This window comes from Populus euphratica, unplaced genomic scaffold (assembly GCF_000495115.2).
Source record: "Populus euphratica unplaced genomic scaffold, PopEup_1.0 scaffold2308.1, whole genome shotgun sequence".
NCBI classification, from domain to species: Eukaryota; Viridiplantae; Streptophyta; class Magnoliopsida; order Malpighiales; family Salicaceae; genus Populus; species Populus euphratica.
Window position 1 is genome coordinate 4,322 of NW_011502141.1, and position 21,159 is coordinate 25,480.

Consider the following 21,159-nt stretch of genomic DNA (forward strand, 5'->3'; position numbering starts at 1 on the left):
AGCTGCAAGTGCAGCAAAGAGAGTTGAGAGTTGAGTATGAGAGGGTGTAATCCTCCTCCTCCATGTATTTGTTTTGTATTCTTTCTCTATCTCTAAATATATTGACTTCTCCCGTGGATGTAGGCGATTTTGCCGAACCACGTTAAATATTGTGTCAGTGTGCTTGGCCCTCCTATGAGCAAATATCAGTACATCACCGGTCGGAATTCCCAACAATTGGTATCAGAGCGTTCGGTTTAAAGTGGTGTTTGATTTTGCTCAAAAATGAAAGTTGTCAAAATTGTGTTTTGACCATACCACTGTGTAGAGGAGGAAGAGACGAAGCCACTGGTGAAAACCGCGTCAAAATCGGACGCCGAAAACCGCCCCAGAGCTCCGGCGGGGTGACTGTCCACGTCATCAGCCACGTCAGCAGTTCTGCACAGTCATCAGACACGTCACCTGACATATCAGCACTCTGACCAGTCAAACTGCCACGTCATTAGGCACGTCAGCAGTTCTGCACAGTCATCAGACACGTCACCTGACATATCAGCACTCTGACCAGTCAAACTGCCACGTCATTAGGCACGTCAGCAGTTCTGCACAGTCATCAGACACGTCACCTGACACATCAGCACTCTGACCAGTCAAACTGCCACGTCAGATTTGGTTGACATATATGTCCTACGTGGATGACACGTCATTACAGCCACGTCAGCTCCCTGGATTTTGATCCTGTGTGGTAGAGTCTACGTGCAACCGGTTCTGAGATTGAATCTGGGCCGTTTATCAGGCCAGAATTGTTTTGATCAAATCTTAGCCGTCTGAAGTGTGATTTGGATGATTTCAGACTTGTTTCCAGCTAATTTGATCATTCCGGATGCAATGGTATGGTCCGATCATTGAGATTGAGATCATAAAAGGTAGTGATGAATTATTAAAGAGAGATTGCCCGATTAGGAGGCATCTGATGGTCATCATGGTGGTTGATGGAGCTGAAGAAGAAGAAATCACACATGTTTGCCCAATTACATGTGTTGAACTATTATGTAGGGAATTTTAATTGCCTTGAGGGAAGTTAAAATTGGGACACTCTGGACACCCGATCATTTGGACAATTTGAGGTGGAGAGTGAAATTTGATGAAGACCAATCTTGACGAATCTGAGCACTGGTAGTCTCGCCAGATATTGAGAAATCAGGTATAAAACCAGGATACCCAAGATCACTTGTAAAGGAAAGCCGCAACAAAGCTAGCAAATGGTTGTATATACGAAAAGACTGTACGATGGATAGATATGGCCTAAGAAGTTCTGGTTAGGAGATTGGGTTTTAAGCGGGACCGTTGTGACCCCTCCAATCTTTCCTGGGAACTTGCTTAGTGGAAGGATTATCCATACGGTACTATTTTCGTATATGTGACAGTTTGTTATGAAACTATTGAAGACTAGCAGGATGACGGCACAAAGGAATAGTTGGGTTCCGTATGATCAAGGATTTGATGGAGTGGTGATTTCTCCAAGGAAGTTAGATTCGGTGACTATAATTTCTCGAGGGGAGAATTGATGAAGACCCTGATAATGGAAGAGAAATACAGCAAAGGGATAAATATTGACACCCTATTTAAATTTGGATAGATGTTGTGACAGGATGAGCTGCTGTCAAACATAAGCAAGGAATAAGGAGAAATCTGGAGAACCAAAATTGCACGAGAGCACATGAAGATTGTGTAGGAGTACCCGGAGGATCCAACGAGGTATTATAATGAGACAACAGGTGCAAGGAGAAGAAGAGTTCCCAAATGAAGCTCAGAGTAGAGACTATGAAAAAGTTGTACAACAAAAAGTCTCTTGTGCTCTTGATAAAGGCAACAAGCGAGGACCTTTCAATACATGCAAGGATGGAAGGATGAGCTGTTGCAGATGCACCTAATTGAGGGGGTGCAAATGCCTGTGATAAAAGGCGACCGCCTATGATGAAAGGCGAAGACACCAAAGGGAGTTGGTGCGGGTGGAGCTGTTAAGCAGAAAAGGCGTAGAAGCTCCAAACATAGAAATTGAGGTGGAGGATTGCGAGGAGTATACCGCAACTTTCTCTTTCTATGTAATTAGTGGCAAAGAATTTATGGAGCCACTTTGAAGCATCTTAGCTGAAGGAGGATGCGACTGCCTATAAAAGGCGAAGACACCTTAAAGAGAAGGTGTGAGGGCTATGAGATGAGCCCATGATCAGACCGCCGCATGACGACGAGCGGAGACACCTCAGGAGAAGGTGTGAGGGTCGTGGAAGGAGCCCAGTTCAGAACGCCCCAGAGCCAATGTGATGGCTAGGTATGAGTGGACAGATGGATAGCCAAGGAGCTCAGTTCAGAACGCCCCAGAGCCAATGTGATGGCTAGGTTTGAGTAGACAGATGGATAGCCAATAAAAGGGCTATGATGAGTATGAAGACAAATGCAGGATTGACTTTCATGGATATTGCCCCCATGCTAAAGATCAATGAGCTAGAAGACATTTGCCTTGGACAATAAGTGGATGACTTATGGAGCATTAAGACGTAGCTGCTATGAAGGAGCAGAGGGCATGCGCAGGTTCCGGGAACAAGTTGACTCTTGTCAAGGTGGTGAGCTCGGTAATGGCATTGTAATACTCAGAGTATGAAGACAGATATGGATCAACCTTTTATGGGCTGCCCCCATGGTTAAAGGTGGAAAGCTACCTGGACTCTTGAGACTAAGAGCGAGAGACTTATGGAGAAGTAAGGTGTGGTTCCTAGGGTGGAACAGAGGGCAGACGCAACTCCTGGATGAGTAGACTCTTGGAAGAGTAGTGAGCTTGTGATCATATTGAGATACTTAGATAATGACTGTTGCACTTGAAATATCCGTTTAAGGGGGTGTTGTAAGCCTTGATGTGAGGCTTGAGGAATCATTCCGGACTGAGCGTGGTTGATACGCTCGAAGGGGAATGTTGTTCCAGAGACAAGCGTTAACACTATTCAGATGTGATGTGGCAGACCATCTGGTTATAGTGATCCTTTTGTGTGAGAAAAGGTGTGCTTAGGTCACTCTGATGATTGAAAGGTTTGGCAAGTACCTGTAAACTTGGCTACAAAAGCTCTCAAAATGGAAAGCTTGGAAGAGCTGCAAGATGTAAGCTTGTGTTGAAGAAGAATGAGGACAGTTGCCCCACATGAATGACAAAGGGGGTGATTGTTAGGTTGGTTGCCATTAATGTGCAACAACCATTTGCTATTGCACCAACCATGTGCACTCATCCAAGATGTCAAAGGTTGACAGCCACCATTGTTGAAGAAGAGTTGGAGTTGGCAGCCACCTTTGTTGAAGAAAAGCCTCCATGAATGCCTATAAATAGAGACATATGCAAGAGAGCAGAATGAGTGAAGAGAATTATGAAAATGTGAAGAGAATAGAGAGGAAGAGAGAGCTGCAAGTGCAGCAAAGAGAGTAGAGAGTTGAGTATGAGAGGGTGTAATCTTCCTCCTCCATGTATTTGTTTTGTATTCTTTCTCTATCTCTAAATATATTGACTTCTCCCGTGGATGTAGGCGGTTTTGCCGAACCACGTTAAATATTGTGTCAGTGTGCTTGGCTCTCCTATGAGCAAGTATTAGAACATCACCGGTCGGAATTCCCAACAAAAAGAAGTCCATTCTTTGTTGGTTTTAGCCTTTTTTTATTGTATAACAATTAAGCAATTTTCCTTAGAATTGAGCAAGTGGTGTGAAGAAAATGGCAATATCTAGACAATTAAAAGTTCTATGACTAGTAGCTTGGTTGGTTTCTTATAAGCTAGCTTTTGAGTTGGTGGGGATAATTGAATTTACATTACTAACATGGTTGCAAGCATCAAGCTTTGTTTATTAGGGCTTTCAGGACATTTTAGTTGCTTAGTGATCAAGGGTGGAAGTTCACCATCTAATTTGGCTTTATCCGAGTCACATACTGGAACAATCAGAGGATCAATTTGAAAAATCAGTTGGATTCCACTTCTTTTAGTGGCATTGTTTCTTTTTGTGCACATTGGTTTTGTGGCTTTCATATCATCGAAAGCACAATTGGCCAGTTTAACATCACTGGGCTATGAAATCTGAGTTGATTGCATTGAGAGGTAACTTTGACTGCCTCGGAGGGCAAGGATTTCTACAGATTAGTCAGATTTCTGTTTTGTAATGATGCATTTAGGATCAGGAGTTGATTTGTTTTCTTATGTTTTCATTTAGCCAACTTTTACTAGCCATAGAAAGCATCTTTTGCAGAATGCACAACACTTTGAGTCTGACTCTACTCTGTGAAAAGTTTGCACCCAGAGCGATTCTTATATTGTAAGGTACAACTATTTTTCAGTTTCACACCCCCTCCTCCCTGCGTTCCTTCTTTTTAATATTGGAGTTGAAATTTGTCATTGACTTCTGACAGATGTTGTGTTAAAGGCTCTCTGTTGGAAGTGAATGACAGACTAATCAAACATTCAAAATTTGCTGAACTCTTCAATAAGTATTTCTTATCCATGCTTACCAAATGTCAGATGCAAGTGTCTATGCGTGTTTGGTGCTTTTTAAAAATGTTTTTCGCTTGAAAATGTGTTAAAATATTTATATTTATATTTTTGATGTCAACACATCAAAATCATTTGGTAACACTAAAAAAAACATCGATTTGATGATTTTTCAAGAAAAATGTACTTTTGAAACACATCCAAGTGCAATTGAAAACTCACTCCCAAGCAGACACTCTTTACTAGATAGGATCTCGTTATTGAATTAGTGATCAACAAGGACAATACTTTTAGGCAGTGATTTTCATATCAGCCTCTAAAATCTCCTATTCCGAAACATATCATCACCCCCTTGAGAAATTAACTTGCTGATCGGTGAGAATCAATTCTTGCCGCTAATTAGATCTCATATCTTCTCTTTCATCTGATGGTTCTGTTTTTAGCATGTAATAGTGGTTTGGCAACCCACATTGATGATTTCATCTGTTGTTGGCAGACAGGGAAGGGTACATTGCCATTATCATGCCAAAGCCAGCAGATTGGCCGAAGGTCAAAGCTTCATTGTTGGGCCTTGAGGAATACAAGAAACTGAGAGAAAATAGCTGAGCTATTTGGGATGCTTGGAAAAGTTTTATAGACTTAGAGAATAACAAGGAATTCAAGCTTCATTTGGAATCCTCCGGTCACCAATTCTTTGATGGGCCTCACCCCCAGGTTAATTTCCTAACTGTATCTAGTTCTTATCTTGTCATTTTTGTTTCTCCACAAATAGAATAAGAAACAGAACAGTATCAGATTATGCTTTTTTTGCTAATACTAGTAAGAATAGGTGAGTTAATTTTTTACCTTAAAATTCCCTTTGTGATACTGAATATTGAGGTCTGTGTTATGCAAGTGGCACAATATCGTGTGGATGAGTTATGCTACCTATTGGGGCAGACCTAGGATGTCAAGAAAACTGCTTTTTTTTTTTTTGTTTTTTGCCATAGAACATGTTGTGTTGCAAGAGAGCTGTGCTTGCAAATTCTTTGATGATTACTCTTAATTTATGATATCAAAATATTCACTTCAGGAAAACCTGACAAAGATGGGATGCTTACTATGCAAATAGGTTCTGACCAGGGAAGACCAGGGAAGAAAGCTAAATATATGCATAAACATTACAGTCAATGCTGGGTAAGAGGGAATGTATATTAATGGTATATCTTGTCAATATAAACTGCTGGAAGTTGGGTAATATGCAGGGAGACTATAATTAATGAATGATAATCTGGATATATACAGGGTTGAAATTAACATTAGAATTGATAAATAAATCATGGGTTAGCAAATGGCATTGGATGTGCCTTGTAATCTAGGTAAGCTCAGCCTAGGGAGAAGCAATTTCTATCTGGAGCCTGTATTGTAACACCAAAGATCACCTGTTACCACTATCTCTCCAAATATTTTCATCATCCTTGTAAGATTTTTTGTTGATGATCATCAGCTCTACTATTCTCGGGATCTAACCATTATCTCTTCCATCACAAGCCTTCTGGATCTATTTATGGTATGAAAACACAGGTAGATGTGTTGCTCGAGTTCTTCTAGCTGCTCCAGATAGCACAAGTCGTGAGTGTGAAATTCTTTCACGACCTCTTTCAACAGTTCAGGTTTTTTATTCCTAACACACATATCAGCAAGAGCTTTACGGTGTTCTACCTCATCAAATAACCTCCTCACGAGTCTACTCATGGTATCAAAATCTTTGATCAATATGTAAGTTCCTTTGGCTGCAAGATCTAGCTGTGCACCAAGTTTTTTTTGAAGCAAGCTTGTCTCAAGCCCTCGATAAACCAACTTGATTTGCTTTCTGAATACATACAACGAGCAACCCATTATTCCTGGTGCAGCCACAATGCCAACTATGCCATGGATTGCAATTACAAGCAAGGCAATTAGAAGTGCAGTATGTGATATGAAAAGACACCCTCCTCCAACCTTCATGCATACCCTTTTGAACTTTGCTTTCCTCGTAATCTTTCTTTGTTCTGAATTCAATCCATGGAGCAACACCAGGTTGTTATCATGAAAATCATTGAATTTTACAGTGGTCAAAAACATCGATAGTGGATTTTCAAGCAATGCATACGCAGCAAGCTCTCTAAACATTGCTATGCAAATCTTATCTGAATAATCTGCAGAATCTTGCACCCTTTTGCTTAGCTTGATTACCCTTGTAATTTTCTTATAATTAGCACGTTTTTGCTGGATGCATTGAAGAAGCAAATCGCAAATATGACATGCTTCTGATCTGGCTTCAAAGTAATCAATCAGAAAGTGATGAAACCTCAAGCTTTCTATCATCTCTTTTCGAGTCGCTTGCTGCTGTGGTTCAAACATATAATCAGAGAGATGGAGATAGAAAGGAAGAGATGAGGACGGTGAGGTGACTTTGTCAACTCCATCACCGCGTGTTTTTCTTAGCTGGTCTTGAACCTTGCTCCGCATTTCCACATAGGACTTCGTCCTGAAAGCTTCCTTGTATTCCTCATCAACGTTCAACTTGTTACTTAAGCTGCTAGCACGTTCCTTGGGAGATCTTCTAAACCAGAAAACAAACATCAATCACTCAAAATAGGAAGAAGAGAAGAAATGAGAACTCCTTGATAGCACCATAAAAAAAATTAACTAAATCAAAACTAGAAAGCTTATGAACACCTTCTAAAAAAAACAGTAGCATAATTTAAAGATTTTTCCAAAATATACATGGGATTTTGAGAACTCATGTTTGAGAAGTACAAGATGATGTTGAAACGCACCTGCCCTTGAAAAGGTTGATTTTAACTTGGCCCACAAAAGCTTTGCCATGTTGATCAACTCCCTTATCTTTTCGGTTTCTTGACATAGATTAAAGCATGTAGTTGCACATATATAGGCGGCAATTTGAATTTGAAACAAAGAGATACGAGGGATAAAGAAACCAGATGGCTGTAAATGGCACCGCCTCACACGATAACATCCCTCGCACGTTATGTATATCTTACGTGTAATGCCTTGGGACAAAGCTTCTGCAAGCAGAAACAGTGTTGGCAATATAGGTTGTCTTCGCAATCTCTCATACGTTGTATGATAATTAGTTAACATGGAATAAATTCTGTATAATCATTATTATCGTTTCCCTTTTTCGCGGAACAAATTATGACTCAGTCTTAATTTTAAATGAAAATCATGTGCGATTTATCGTAATATCAACCGGATATCTATCAATTAACTTGAGGATGCTACGTGCTCTGGTGATTGCCGCCTCCAAATTATCAAATAAACGCTGTTTTGAATATGAACGTTATACTGTTCTATAGTTTATTTTTACTCGAAATTTTCAGGGTGTTAAAGTAATTAAGATATGGGATTTGGTATGTAGTGTTGTAAATAATATAATTTAATATAATTCGAATTTTTTTAATTGAAGTATTTAAATCTAATAGGTTTTCAATCTAATATTAATAAAATAAAATTTTTTTCCAGTATTTATATAAAAACTATAATCTAAACTAGTAACCAGCGAAAAAGAATGAGAGACTCACATATACAAGATTTGATTGAATAAAAGGAAAATCTTTATTCGCCGCGTTTGAGGCAATGTCGGTACTTTGGTGCCTTTATTTTGTTTCTATTTTGTTTTATTGTTTTGTTACCAACATATAGTTATTAAATTTGAATTGAATTAAGTTATTAAACTAATATACTGTCAACCATGTTTTTATAAAAAAATTATTTTTTTATTTTATTTTTTATTAAAAAACTTTTAAGTGTTAATATATTAATTTATTAGGGTTTTATCGGGTAAATTAAATCACTAACGAGTCAATGTATTTTTTTATTTTCAACTTAAAATTTTATCTTATTTAGGTAGTAAGTTTTCAAGTCAGTTAAATTGGATTTAATAATTATTAATTCATTCTTTACAAGATAATGTTATTTGTCTTAAAATATTCGTCTACGAATTTATAGCAATTCCCTTTTACTTTCACCTTCTTTCGTTTGCTTAATTGCTTGAGATTTAAATTTGTAATTTCCAGCTGCCGTCCAAAGCATTTGAAAAATCTTTTGATATACAATTAAATTTTTATAAATTAATATCATTTGAACATAAAAATTTATTAATTAATAAAGATATTATTTAAACTTTAAATTTAATTTAGGATCGAACAAAATATTATTTAATTAATATTATTAATTTATCAAGGTTATATATATATATATATATATTATCTCTCGAACAAAAAACTTGATCATCTTTACTGTGGAGAATCTTGATTTTGTGCATGCTTGTACCATCCCATAAGCATATGATCAAAGTTTTTAACTTATTTTGGTCTCCGTGGTATCTTTAAGTAATGGTCATCGGTTTTTAGGTATCATTAAAACAATGGTGTGTGTGTGCTGATTGATTAATATATTAATGCTATAAATAAATTTTAAAAAATAAAAAAAATATTATTTTTATATATTTTTAAATAAAAAATATTTTTAAAAATAATTACAACAAGAGGACACCCAATCCAACCAATTATATGACTTCGATTCCTAGAAGTAAAAGCATTTATACAGTGCTTCCTACGTTTCCTGATTATTTGTTTTTGAAAAATTTTTGGTTAAATCATTCAAGATGCAAAGGGACTCGACAAAGATTCCCAATTTATAAATATTATTTAAGCCTCTTGATAGATTGATTAAAAATGTCATGTAAGTTGAGATAGCAGAAAAAACAAATATTATATATATCATGTAGTAATATTTGTTTATTAATTAATGATTGTTTTAAAAATATTAATAATACTTGATTTATAGACTGAGAAAGATTGTACTTGAGACATTAATTAGAGTTTTTAAAAGTTGATAACATTATGAAATATTGTAAAATGTGTCAACTATTTTAGAGTATAATTATCATAATGATTACATAATAAATTAAGTAATTTCCTAATACTCTTTCTGAAAAATAGATTATTGAAATTCAATACCAATAATTTTTGTATAATAAAGAATGTCTAATATGATTCAAGATAACTAAAAGTGACAATAAAAAATAAAATATAATATGTTCTGGTGTTTTAATAATTCTTATTATAATTTCTACGGGTGATTATTATTAATAATATCTCCATATATGTTTGTTTTGAATTAATATTTTAGTTTTTTAAAAAAAATTAAGAATACTTTAATTATCAAATAAACGGTTTTATTTATCCCTTTCTTATTTTTGAGAACATCGTTAAGTTTTTTGTTTGTCTTATACTAAATTTCTAACACCCTCAAATAGAGACTGATTGTCATCGATTAGTTGCTAATCATACTTTTTCTCTAAATTTGGGAGTTCATAACTTCTCTTCAATCCCCCTGTTGTTCTTCCTTCATTCTTCGGGAAGGTAAAGAAGAGGACAAGCTTGATGAGCAGGCGGCACGCTCATTTGGTAAACTAGCTACAAGCCTCCCTAACATGGTTACACATCATCACACTTGTGCCAAAGTAATTGTGGCAGCTTCTTCTTCTCTCCACATTATTCACGTTTAGTGGGCAAAATTATGTTTGCGAACTTTATCTTTGATAAAGCCTCCAAATTTACCTGCCGAAACTGAATGGTGGTACCCTCAAATTTTCCCTGCCGAAACTGAATGGTGGTAGCACACGATATGGCTGCCTTTTGAGCCGCAATTTGCCTTAGAGCTCCAAGAGATTCTTGCCTCCACTCCAATGCATCTTGCAACCTGACAGAATTAAGATTTGAGCTAGCTTTAATATGTGACATTAAAAGTTGGCAACGTAGATTGCTTGTTTCAAAGTAATTATGCAATTTCTTCCCAGCAAGGGTGGTTCGTATGCATGAAACGGGGGTTTGTCCAGAGTTTGGAAACCTCCCATTGATAATTATTCATGCTCTAATTATCATTGTAGGTCATGATACTGAGAATTAGAGGTCTGGAAATAACTGTAGGGTCGTATTTGATTGTGTTATGGAGACTCAAACAATTATTGATTGAGATCAACACTTTCTGTACCCCACAGCAAGTGTTGATCCAATGGAGATTTTGTTTTTATGTACAGCAGCAAGGCCAATAAGGTGAGCGAAATAGACATTCACAGAAGGCTTTAGCACGTCCTCTTGGGGTTCGTGGTGAACGATCACAAAGCTTGATGATGCAGTGCTGCAGCTACTGCTCCTACAAATGGCCAAAACAATCTATTCGCACTTCCTAAAGCAGATTTAAGTTATGAGGGACAAGACAAATTTAGCCAAATTTAAAGTACAAGCCTGATCATTCCAGGCTTTTTCATTGTTATAAATAACAGCTAGCAGCCTCAAAGCTTCGAGCTGGGTTGATTCCAGTTCCTGTTATGGGGATGGTGGCTAAATGCACATAAATACCGCAAACCCTTACAACAGCGTGAGAAAAACGTGCACTACGCTTAGGATCAGTAGCAGAAAATACAGTGTAGACTAATACAAAAGTCCCAATAAATGCCTAAAGCAGTTCCTTGGTGTGTAGGAGACACCATATTAGCACCAACTCTTTCTGCTTTATGTAAGTCTTTCATATATGCCTTGACCAAACCCACTCCACCTGTTGCTCCCAGGCATTGAGCCACTGCTCGTATCAATGATACCATTCTTTGCTAGGAACAGACAGAATGTCACAGCTGGATTAATATGATCCCCTGTGATATACCAAGAAATTCACTTCAGAAATTTAATTATAGCTTAAATAAATAAAGGGAGGAGAATCTGTGCAGTGTTTGGACCTGAACGAGGATAGATATCATGCCACCAAAAGACCATGCAATGCCTAATTAAAAGGCCAACACCATTACAGGGGTCAGCTTCCTTATTGCAGCCAATTACGGTGGCAATAGTGACAGAAGAAGAGAAGGGATGCTATGAGGTTCTCAGTAATAGTCCTATAAAAGGACCATATAACCGAGCTCTTCAGGGTGGAAAAAGTGGTGCTGATGATGGTTCGACATGGTCTCTTACTCCTTCGATCATCACGATATCCTAAAGATCCTTCCAAGTGTAAATTTTTAAGATCAAGCTCTTCTTTTATTCTGCAATTTTTCTTGTTTTCTCACTGAACTATACTGTAAAAGACTGAAATTTATGTGAGAGCTAAGGCAGCACGTGCTTCAAAAAGAAGAACAGACGGACAAGTTTATAACTTTATGTGCTGTTAACAGGACTATGGATTCTGTCTGGTCACTGATGTGGCTGGGGATTACTGGCTAAGGATTTGATTAGTTTGTAATGGATAATCATTCATCAATGGTGGGATTCTGGGCTCGTAATGCAATTCCAAAACAGGTTGGATTTTTCCTCGCTTAAAGCCCATCGTATGGTTCTCTACGAGCTAGCTAACACTCCACTCCATTTGTTAGTTGGAAGCTTAATTATCTCTTGAAACTTGGAATTTGATTTCTGGTTGGCTATTGGGTGTGGTAGTTGCCAATAAAATCTTTCATCCTCCCGGGTCACATTCTATTTCTGTTAAGGTGGGTGACCCAATCTCTCAATCCTCCGAGCCCTTGTCCCATTAAATTAAAGTCTGGCCACTTAATTATGATTATAAATGTGAAATTTATGACAATTTACCATTCCTGTAAACAAAAATGAGCCAACCCAGGTCTGCAATGGCTGTTTATTCTAGGAAACACGCCAAATATATACTAAAGGAAAGAAGCTCACGAAATTAAGATCAACAAAACAAAAGGAAATACTATATATGTGAGGGAGCTTTCTGCATCTCTAAATGTTTGAAGACATTCCAGCATTGTCAATGAAGAAACGATATCTAATATCGTTTCTTGCAAAGCAGCCCCGAGCTTCATTGATGTAGTCTGGTTTCACAGGCTCAGTGTCACAACTTATGTTGTGTTTGCCACGCACATTCAGCGTCTCTTGTGTCTCTCTCGTTGATCCTGTCATGCTACCCTTTGCAGATCTCTTGTCTGCGAAAATTGAACAAAAAGGAGAGCAAAGGAGCAAGACCTTGTTTACCCTTTCATATTTGATCATATATGTATCATTTAAGCTTCAAAAAATTAGAGAAGAGATTGCACATCAATTAATTTACCTGATATCGGAGGAAAAGCTGGCGGCTCAATCGGCTTGTGTGGTGCTCCCAGGACCGCTACCTTGAGTAATTCCAGCATTGCCCCCAAATAATGCTGAGCTGACACTGTATCCACGATGAAATCTAGACTTCTCCTAGCCGCCTGTCACCAATACACTCACACACACACGTCACAAACCTGCAGTTTTTGGGCCTTGGTGCTGACTATAAAATCATCAGCTACCGGGCGGTCTTTGGCCTCTTTTTCTTCAGATGGAGAGGTACTGATGACAGTTACGTGGCGAACAAATGCCTTGCCAAACTTCACAGCTACATGTCCAAGACCTCCAGGACCCACTCCTCCTACCCTTTTTCCAGGTGTGTCGGCCAAGTTGCTATCCTTGAAAGGATGAATGCAGTAGTTCATGCACAGAGTAGGGGCGCTGTTGCGTCCATTGGAAGGTTTTTTGGTGTCCGCACCACATTCCTTCATGTCGAAATTCTACATATTAAGAAAATGCATTTTTCATAGATGTTAACAATTATCAATAACTTAATTAAGTAATTATGAGTTCACCTTTTGGTTTAGTTAAGATTTTTATAAATAAAAATAATTTTAAATAAAATAAGCTATAGTAATTATGTTAGATCTAAAGTATTTGGATTGCGATAAACATATATAAACATACAGATCCAAAGTACTTTAGCTTGATAATGTACTAAGTTTAAGGTAACGTGTGTTTAATGAATATATTAAAATAAAAAAATTTAGGTTTTATAGTTATCTAAATTTAATGTAACATGAGTTTGACGAACATGTAATATCTAAAGAACTTAATAATATTTAAGTTCTAACACTATATATCTAATCATAGATAATTTTTTATAATAAAAGTATAAAATACATAATAAACCATCTTGTTTATATTTATAGGTATATACAAGGTTTTTTTAAAAAACTTGCCATATTTATTATTTTATTAATAATATATAAAAAATATTTATCTTCCATTAATGTCACTGAAAGTAAAGAACTTTTAATTCTTTTCTTTTTAAAAAACGATAAGATTCAAATGATATATCTCCAAAACCATCCAGTTAAAAGGTTAGAACTTTTCATATCTTGAAATATAGATATATAGATTTTTAAATATTAACATACTTAAAACTCAAGAACAAATATCTTTATTCCTTGAATTTAAGGGCGTGTTTGGGATTTGTAGTAGCAATTGCGGTTTAAAGTGTTTTTCATTTAAAAATACATCAAAATAATATTTATTTATTTATTAAAAAATATTTTTTTATATCAGCACATCAAAACAATCTGAAAACATAAAAAAATTAAAATTTAAGGGCCAAAACATAACCTAAAGCTCTTTTAAATTATTTATTACTCTTACACAAACTCGAGTTAACTCGATTCATTTTTAGGATTTGCTTTGAATCAACATCCGAGTTGAGTTTTAAAATTATGATAATAATTATTTTTATTTTTATATATCTTAATTGAACAAATTTAAAATCAAGAATATTTCACTAGAATATTTTAGGAATGAAAAAAAATTGTCTTTAAGACATGTCTTCTTTGTATTTTTTTTTAAGTATATAAAATTACTCCAAAAATTTTTGTCACAGGAACATATATATATATATATATTATTTTTATTATTTTTGTCATTTAAATTCTAGAACAGTAATGAAACACGACCTTAAAACTAAGTCTCACTAAATATTAAAAAAAAGCTTTAATTTATAATTTCTTAAGAACGTCCTTAAACTGGGTGGCATAAAATTGATTCTTGACAGGCATTGCTTGGAACAGTGCACCACTGGATCAATTCAATTCCTATTTTCGTTTTCAAATCCTACCGAAAGTTTCTCTGAGACTTGCTTGCGAATCAACACTTCTCCACGAAGTAATTGGAAAGGGACTGACGTGAATCCACAGCCCTTTGATACTCATCTTCATACTTAGATGGTGTTTGGATAGACTTGTGCGGCTGCGGTTAGAAAAAAAGCAATGTAATACATGTTTGGTTAACAATGAACCGCAGTTTGTTTTTATGTGGGTCCCAATACAAATTGTGGTTCAATTGCAAAAAATGAAAAGCAATTATGTATTGCTTTTCATGCGTTTCTTCTCTCTCATCACCGATAATTTCACAATTAACTTTCCCAACTGTCCTTTGTCCCTCTTTCTTCAATTTCTCAACGGTCACAAAAAAACCTAACAAATTAATGGTGGAAGGTTGTTGCAGATCAATAACGTGCCCAGTTTCAACATTTTTCTATACTATTCTTTCATGTACTTCACCTCTTTCTCACCACCGAAACTTTCTCATAACCATTTTCAATTACTGTCCTCACAACCTCACAAATTTTTTTCTTGTTTCGGTTGCAGATCAATTTAATTGATGAACTAAAAACCCTAATTTCCTTCCCCAAAATGTTCTCCTTTCTCTTCTCTTGCTATAACCCCGTTTCTATTTTGCCCTAAAACCACCAACACTGGAGCAAGCTTCTTCCCCTCTGTCCATTCTTTCCAAATGAAGATTGAAAACATAAACCTTCACTGATCTGTCCCTCCACTGTTACAATTGCAGAAAACCCCCAAGAGATTCGTGCTGGGAAGGTCCACGAGCGAGATACCAGTAAGTATTATGCGTTCCCCTTGTCAATTTTGTTTAACATATTGCTCAAAATCTAATTTCTGTAATGGGTCTCTATTGTTTTTGTCTTTACAGAACAAAGCTGCAGCACCGTGGTGGTTTGCAGAACAAAGAAAGGAACTGAGGTCAGTTCCTGCTTTATATCCATCTTCATTTTCGTTTTTTTAGATGAAAAATTGTATGTTTGTGCTGCTGCATGCTCTATTATTATTAACACTGTAATTGTTGAATTGATCTACGAGTTTGTTGTTGCTGCATGTGTTCTATCTATTGTGCCTTCGTCAAATTTTTTGAATTTATAGCAAATTTCAGTGTTTCTTCTGCTTGCCCTCTGCTTTGCATGTGTTTTTAATTTTTTTCTACTTGAAAACCTGCATTTCTGTGATGCTTTTGTGTTCTATGTTACCCATGTCAATTTTGTAGAAAATTGTATGTTTGTGCTACTGCATGCTCTATTACTATTAACACTGTAATTGTTGAATTGATCTATGAGTTTGTTGTTGCTGCATGTGTTCTATTTACTGTGCCTTCGTCAAATTTTTTGAATTTATAGAAAATTTCAGTGTTTCTTCTGCTTGTCCTCTGCTTTGCATGTGTTTTTAATTTTTTCTACTTGAAAACCTGCATTTCTGTGATGCTTTTGTGTTCTATGTTACCCATGTTTATTTTGTAGTAATTGTAGCTCAAAATCTATTTTATCTTCTGGGTCTCCATTGTATCTATTTGCAGGACAAAGCTGCAAAACCGTGCTAGTTTGGACACCTAAAGATAGACTGAGGTAAGTTCCTACCTTATCTCCATCTTTATTTTCAAATTTTTAGATGAAAAATTGCATGTCTGTATACCTATATAATCAATTACTGTGTGTTTTATAATTGAAAAATTTCATAACTATTGCTGATTGTCTTCTGTTTACTGTGCCTTCGTCATTTGTTTTGAATTTAAAAGAGTTTAATTGCTTCCATATATTACTTGTCTGTTGTTCTTTGTTCTGGTTTTGTTTTTTGTAGTCTACTACCAGCTGATAGTGCTGCTGCTGGATTATTTGCTTCCTGGAAACAATGTGATGCTTTGAAATTTCATTTATGTGTTGTTCTTCATGGTCTGATATGTTTGCTATGCATATTGATGTTGTTTCTGTTTGAGCAACCGTATATTTCTTTACTATGCGTGTGTTTATTGTAATCGTAATGAGTGCCCTGTTAGTATGTTGTGTAGGATTACTTTTATTTATACTTGTGCAATCAAAATTAGAATGTTGAGTTCTTTTTTTTTTGTGTTTGCATGTTGCAAAAGAAAGCTGGGTTTCTTTGAATGTAGAAATACATTATGTTCTATTTGTTTTTTCCCGGCTATTTTTAGCTTCCAAACAGCATGACGGCAATGAAGTGTTGCTTGATAATTTAAATATTATCTCATGTCTGAAACTCAGTTTTTTGAATAGTTGAAATTAATAGGTTTCAATTAGTTTTTATTACAAATTGACTTAAACATTCTCATTCAAATACATGCATGGTTAATGTTTGTTGCTAACCACACAGCTTTTGTAAATGCTGAACATTGAGTGTTTTATTATTGTTTAAGTCCACGGTTTATGTATGTGCCACAATGTAATTGATATCATTTATTGATTTCAAACTTTTGTTAAATGTGTTAAAAGATATCATGGAAGGTCTTGAATCTTTTGATAAGGCTGCTTGGACAAAGGAAATGTTGCATATATTTTGTGATATATGCATTAAAGCAATTGATATGGGAATGAGACCTAATACTCATTTCGATAAAATGGGGTGGAAATTTCTTATAACATCATTCAAAGAACAAACTGGCCATGCATTCACCAAAACACAATTGAAAAACAAATGGGATGGATGCAAAAAGGATTGGAGGATATGGAATAAACTAGTTTTGGAAACTGGTGTTGGCTGGAATAGTGAGTTAGGCACAATTGCAGCTAGCGATGAGTGGTGGAAACAAAAAATTCAGGTACATTCCTTATCATCCTAATAATTTCTTTTATTGTTGTCGAATTCCAACCCTAAAATTTGAGTAGTCTGATCCTTCATTATTTGATTTAATTTATATGCAGGAAATTAGAGGAGCCAAAAAATTCAGACATGTCGGTATTGAGCCGTCTTTGAAGAATAAATTTGACCGAATGTATTCCAACATTGTCGCAACTGGAGCGTATGCATGGGCTCCTTCATCAGGTGTACCTGCTGGCAGTGATGTTGATCCTGGTACAAGCAATGCCGACATTGCTCATGATGGGTTGGAAGAGGGCAGCGGTGATTCGGAGGAAGATGTGATTCCAGATTTCCAGACTGACATGGCTCGAACGGTTGGAGGGATAAATATGTCTAGCAGCAGCAACACAAAAAGCGGTGGCAAAAGAAAAGAACGAGATCATTATGATGTGCGAGGTAGAAAGAAGAAAACAGCTGGAATTGGTGTTCAGCTGCTGTCAAGGTGCAATCATTTACTTGAGAGTATGTCGACTAAGAGTGATTCGACTTCTGTGAATATGGATCGCGAAGGTTGTAGTATTCGTGAGGTGATGGCTGAGCTGCACTCAATTCCTGGAGTTTCAATTGAAGATGAATTTCATGACTTCGCTACGGAGTATCTCAGTTTAAGAAGGAAAAGAGAAATGTGGGCTAGTATGGGTGATAAGCAACAGAAGTTGAGATGGTTGCAACGAATGTATGCACGAACTAGACGTGCTTAGTTGACATGGTATGATTTAAGTTTCTTAATTGTTAATCAATTAACTATGTCCAAGTGCTTATGATATTTATACATGTTTATTTTTTTATTGCAGCGTAATGAGATGCCGGTTTTTAAAAGAGTAGTTATCATTTGCTGAAGTTTGTCGGAGACATTGTTTCACAAGACATGTCGATATTAAGACATATGAGCATATCTGTTTACGGTAATTTATGTATTGTTATATTTATTAAAATGCTTTTCGGGAGTTAAGAGACTTGTATGAGAAATTGCTGGTTGTAATGTTGTATTTTATCTATGAATTACAATGTTCAATGGTTAATGTTAAATGGTTGACTCTTTAATGGAATTGGTTGTTAATTTACCTTAAATGTTTTGTTAACTGTATTTTTTTTCTTTGCTGCCATGAGGTATGATAGGAACAATAATACATGTTGTTGTGTTTCTTTCTTTATGTATAATTTTTTCAGTTGGTAGCTACTATGAGATTGACATGCTGTTGGTGATTCTTTCCTTAGCTGTATTTGTTTCCATTGGGTAGCTACTGTGAGCTTGTGATGCCTGAAAAGAAACCCTTTTTGTAGCTGTCGTGAGGTCTGATAATACATGCTGTTGTGTTTCTTTTCGTGGCTGTAATTTTTTCAATTGGTTAGCTATTGTGGGATTGACATGCTACTGGTGACTTTTTTTTTGGCTGCATTTGTTTCCATTGGGTAGCTACTATGGAGGTCTGAAAAGGAACCCTTTTTGCAGTTACTGTTGTTGTTTTTTTCCTTTGTTGCCATGAGGTCTGATGGGACTAATGTAGTTGGTGTTTCTTAATTTTTATCACGTTGAAAGCTTGGTCTTGCTGCTGGTTTTTAACTTGAAACTCTGTTTTTATTCCTTTCAACTCTAGTTTGAAAGACTTCATGTCAGGATGGTGTACATATATGAGCTGTAAAAGTAACATTATATGCTACTTTTACAGCACATACATACATGTGAATGTACTTATGTTGAAAGCTGAAAAATTGTAAAATAGAACAAAAGAGCATTGAAATTTTTCTATATAAAGAGGAATGTTTACATAATATTTTTCAGTGAACTACCTTTCTTCATAATAAGCTTCTCAAACCTTTCAATTGCACCAAATACAAGCAAGTATAATACTCCTTTTTTGTTGGCTTTACAGGTATGGAAAAAACTTATGTCGCACAAATTCTTTTATAGTTTTTTTTATTGAATGATATTTAATTATTTAAAGTTTTTTATTAACAATATATTTTTTTTTCTTGTTTACATGTAATTGAAGTTATGGATGATCCACAATTTAATGACATATTTAATGAAGATTTCGATGGTAATTATGATAATGTAATGAACCACATTGTAGAACAAATTAATTATCCTAGTTGTGAAGGTAGTGGTGCTTCAGTTGATGGTGCCGGAGATGATAGTAATGGAAACGACTCTGATAACAGTAATGACGATGATGATGCTGACGTTGATGATGATAGTGATGGTGACGATGCATTTATTATAAGGAGGCATTTTGAGAGGAAAAAGTTAATTATATGCACAGCTGGAGCTATAAACATGTATTTTATTAATTATATGTATAAAGAACCATGTATGGTTTCCTATAACACAGGGATGCGTTGGTTGACGGAGGTTTTAAGAGGTCATTGGAAACGAAGTGTTAACATGTTCAGGATGGACGCAACCACTTTATTGAGTTTATGCACCGAATTAGAAATGCGCCATGGCTTAAAACCGTCAAGAAGAATGAGCGTTATTGAAAAGGTGGCAATGTTTCTATTTACAATAGCAGTTGGGGCGTCAAATAGACAAGTGCAAGAAAGATTCCAGCATTCAGGTGAAACTATTAGTAGATGTTTTAAACAAGTGCTTAAATCATTATGTTTGTTTGCTGTGGAAGTCATAAAACCAGTAGATCCACAATTTATGAGCACACCAAGAGAAATTGCTATGAATCCAAGATTTATGCCACATTTCAAGGTAAGATGAAATTTTTTTATAATTAAGTAGTTTAATTAAGTTTAATTAAGTTGTTTAGAGGAGTATGAAATATGTTATAAATGTCTATGAGTACTATAAATGTTTTTATGGCATGTAGAATTGTATCGGTGCAATTGATGGAACACATGTTCGTGCCTGCATACCATCTGCAAATCAAATTCCATTTATTGGAAGAAAAGGTATACCAACACAAAATATCATGGCTGCTTGTAGTTTCGACATGCAATTCATGTTCGTGTGGGCAGGATGGGAAGGTAGTGCACACGATACGCGTATTTTTCTTGAGGCCATTGACAATAACAATATCAAATTTCCAAAACCTCCAGAAGGTTGTGATTTTAACTAAATTGAAGATTTGGTAATTGAAGGAATATATTTATTTTCCAGTGTTGTTTAAAATTACCATGTTATTTTTTGCAGGAAAATATTATTTGGTTGATGCTGGATATCCAAACGAGTATGGGTATTTGGGTCCTTATAAAGGTGAGAGGTATCACTTCCAAGAATTCAGGCGTCGTAGACAACCAAGTGGTCAGAAAGAAGTGTTTAATCGTGCACACTCGTCATTACGTAACGTGATCGAACGTTCTTTTGGGGTATGGAAACAGAGGTGGAAAATTTTGCAAAACATGCCTGGTTATCCATACAAGACACAAGTTGAGATTGTAGTTACATCCATGGCACTACATAATTATATTAGAAGGAGGTCACAAGATGATGCAGTTTTTTCTGAGTATGATCGCAACCCCAATTTAATTCCAGATGACTTTTTACCTGATATTGTTCAGGCTTTAGTCATTCAAGGCTCACAGAGGCCTTCACGTATGGATTTTGTACGTGATGGAATTGCAAATAGTTTGATGGAACAATAAAGGAGTACATTAATGTATAAGAATTTTTCATTTTGTTATGTAATCATAATTACAAAATACCTATGTTTTGGAATTATATATATGTGTTTATATATGTCTTTTTAATTAATTCAAATCAAATATAAAATACAAAGCATATTAACCAAACACAAAAAAAATATTTTTTTTAACCACATTTTTACCAAACACATAACTACTTTTTTTTCACCACAACTTCAACCACAGTTTTTTAACCAAACACAAGAAACTGCTTTTTTTAAAACCACAATTTCAACCACAGTTT

The 21,159-nt window shown here is 35.7% G+C and overlaps 2 protein-coding genes and 2 pseudogenes across 4 annotated transcripts; 1 reads left to right on the forward strand and 3 right to left on the reverse strand.

The window, feature by feature from the left end:
• Positions 1–6,004: 6,004 nt before the first annotated feature.
• LOC105118880 (UPF0496 protein At1g20180-like) lies at positions 6,005–7,385 on the reverse strand (the record flags this gene model as incomplete). Its single annotated transcript, XM_011016935.1, has 2 exons — positions 7,300–7,385; positions 6,005–7,082 (listed from the first exon to the last, which is right to left on the reverse strand). Coding segments are annotated over exons 1-2 (1,164 nt in total), but the record flags the coding sequence as incomplete, so codon positions are not given.
• A 2,656-nt stretch (positions 7,386–10,041) lies between these two features.
• Positions 10,042–11,561, reverse strand: LOC105118881 (probable aquaporin PIP2-8; annotated as a pseudogene).
• Positions 11,562–12,245: 684 nt separating this feature from the next.
• Positions 12,246–15,409, reverse strand: LOC105118882 (probable cinnamyl alcohol dehydrogenase 6; annotated as a pseudogene).
• Positions 15,410–15,997: 588 nt separating this feature from the next.
• Positions 15,998–18,320, forward strand: LOC105118877 (uncharacterized). 3 transcript variants are annotated; one of them, XM_011016932.1, is made up of 4 exons: positions 15,998–16,033; positions 16,916–17,241; positions 17,345–17,958; positions 18,077–18,320. In XM_011016932.1, exons 2-4 carry the CDS (start codon positions 16,921–16,923, stop codon positions 18,105–18,107), a joined length of 966 nt encoding a protein of 321 aa, XP_011015234.1. In that variant the 5' UTR covers positions 15,998–16,033; positions 16,916–16,920; the 3' UTR covers positions 18,108–18,320. The 3 variants fall into 3 exon arrangements, with proteins under 3 accessions (XP_011015234.1, XP_011015235.1, XP_011015233.1); XM_011016933.1 differs by lacking the exon at positions 15,998–16,033 and having other exon boundaries at positions 16,756–17,241; positions 17,345–17,991; XM_011016931.1 differs by lacking the exon at positions 15,998–16,033 and having other exon boundaries at positions 16,756–17,241.
• Positions 18,321–21,159: the final 2,839 nt, after the last annotated feature.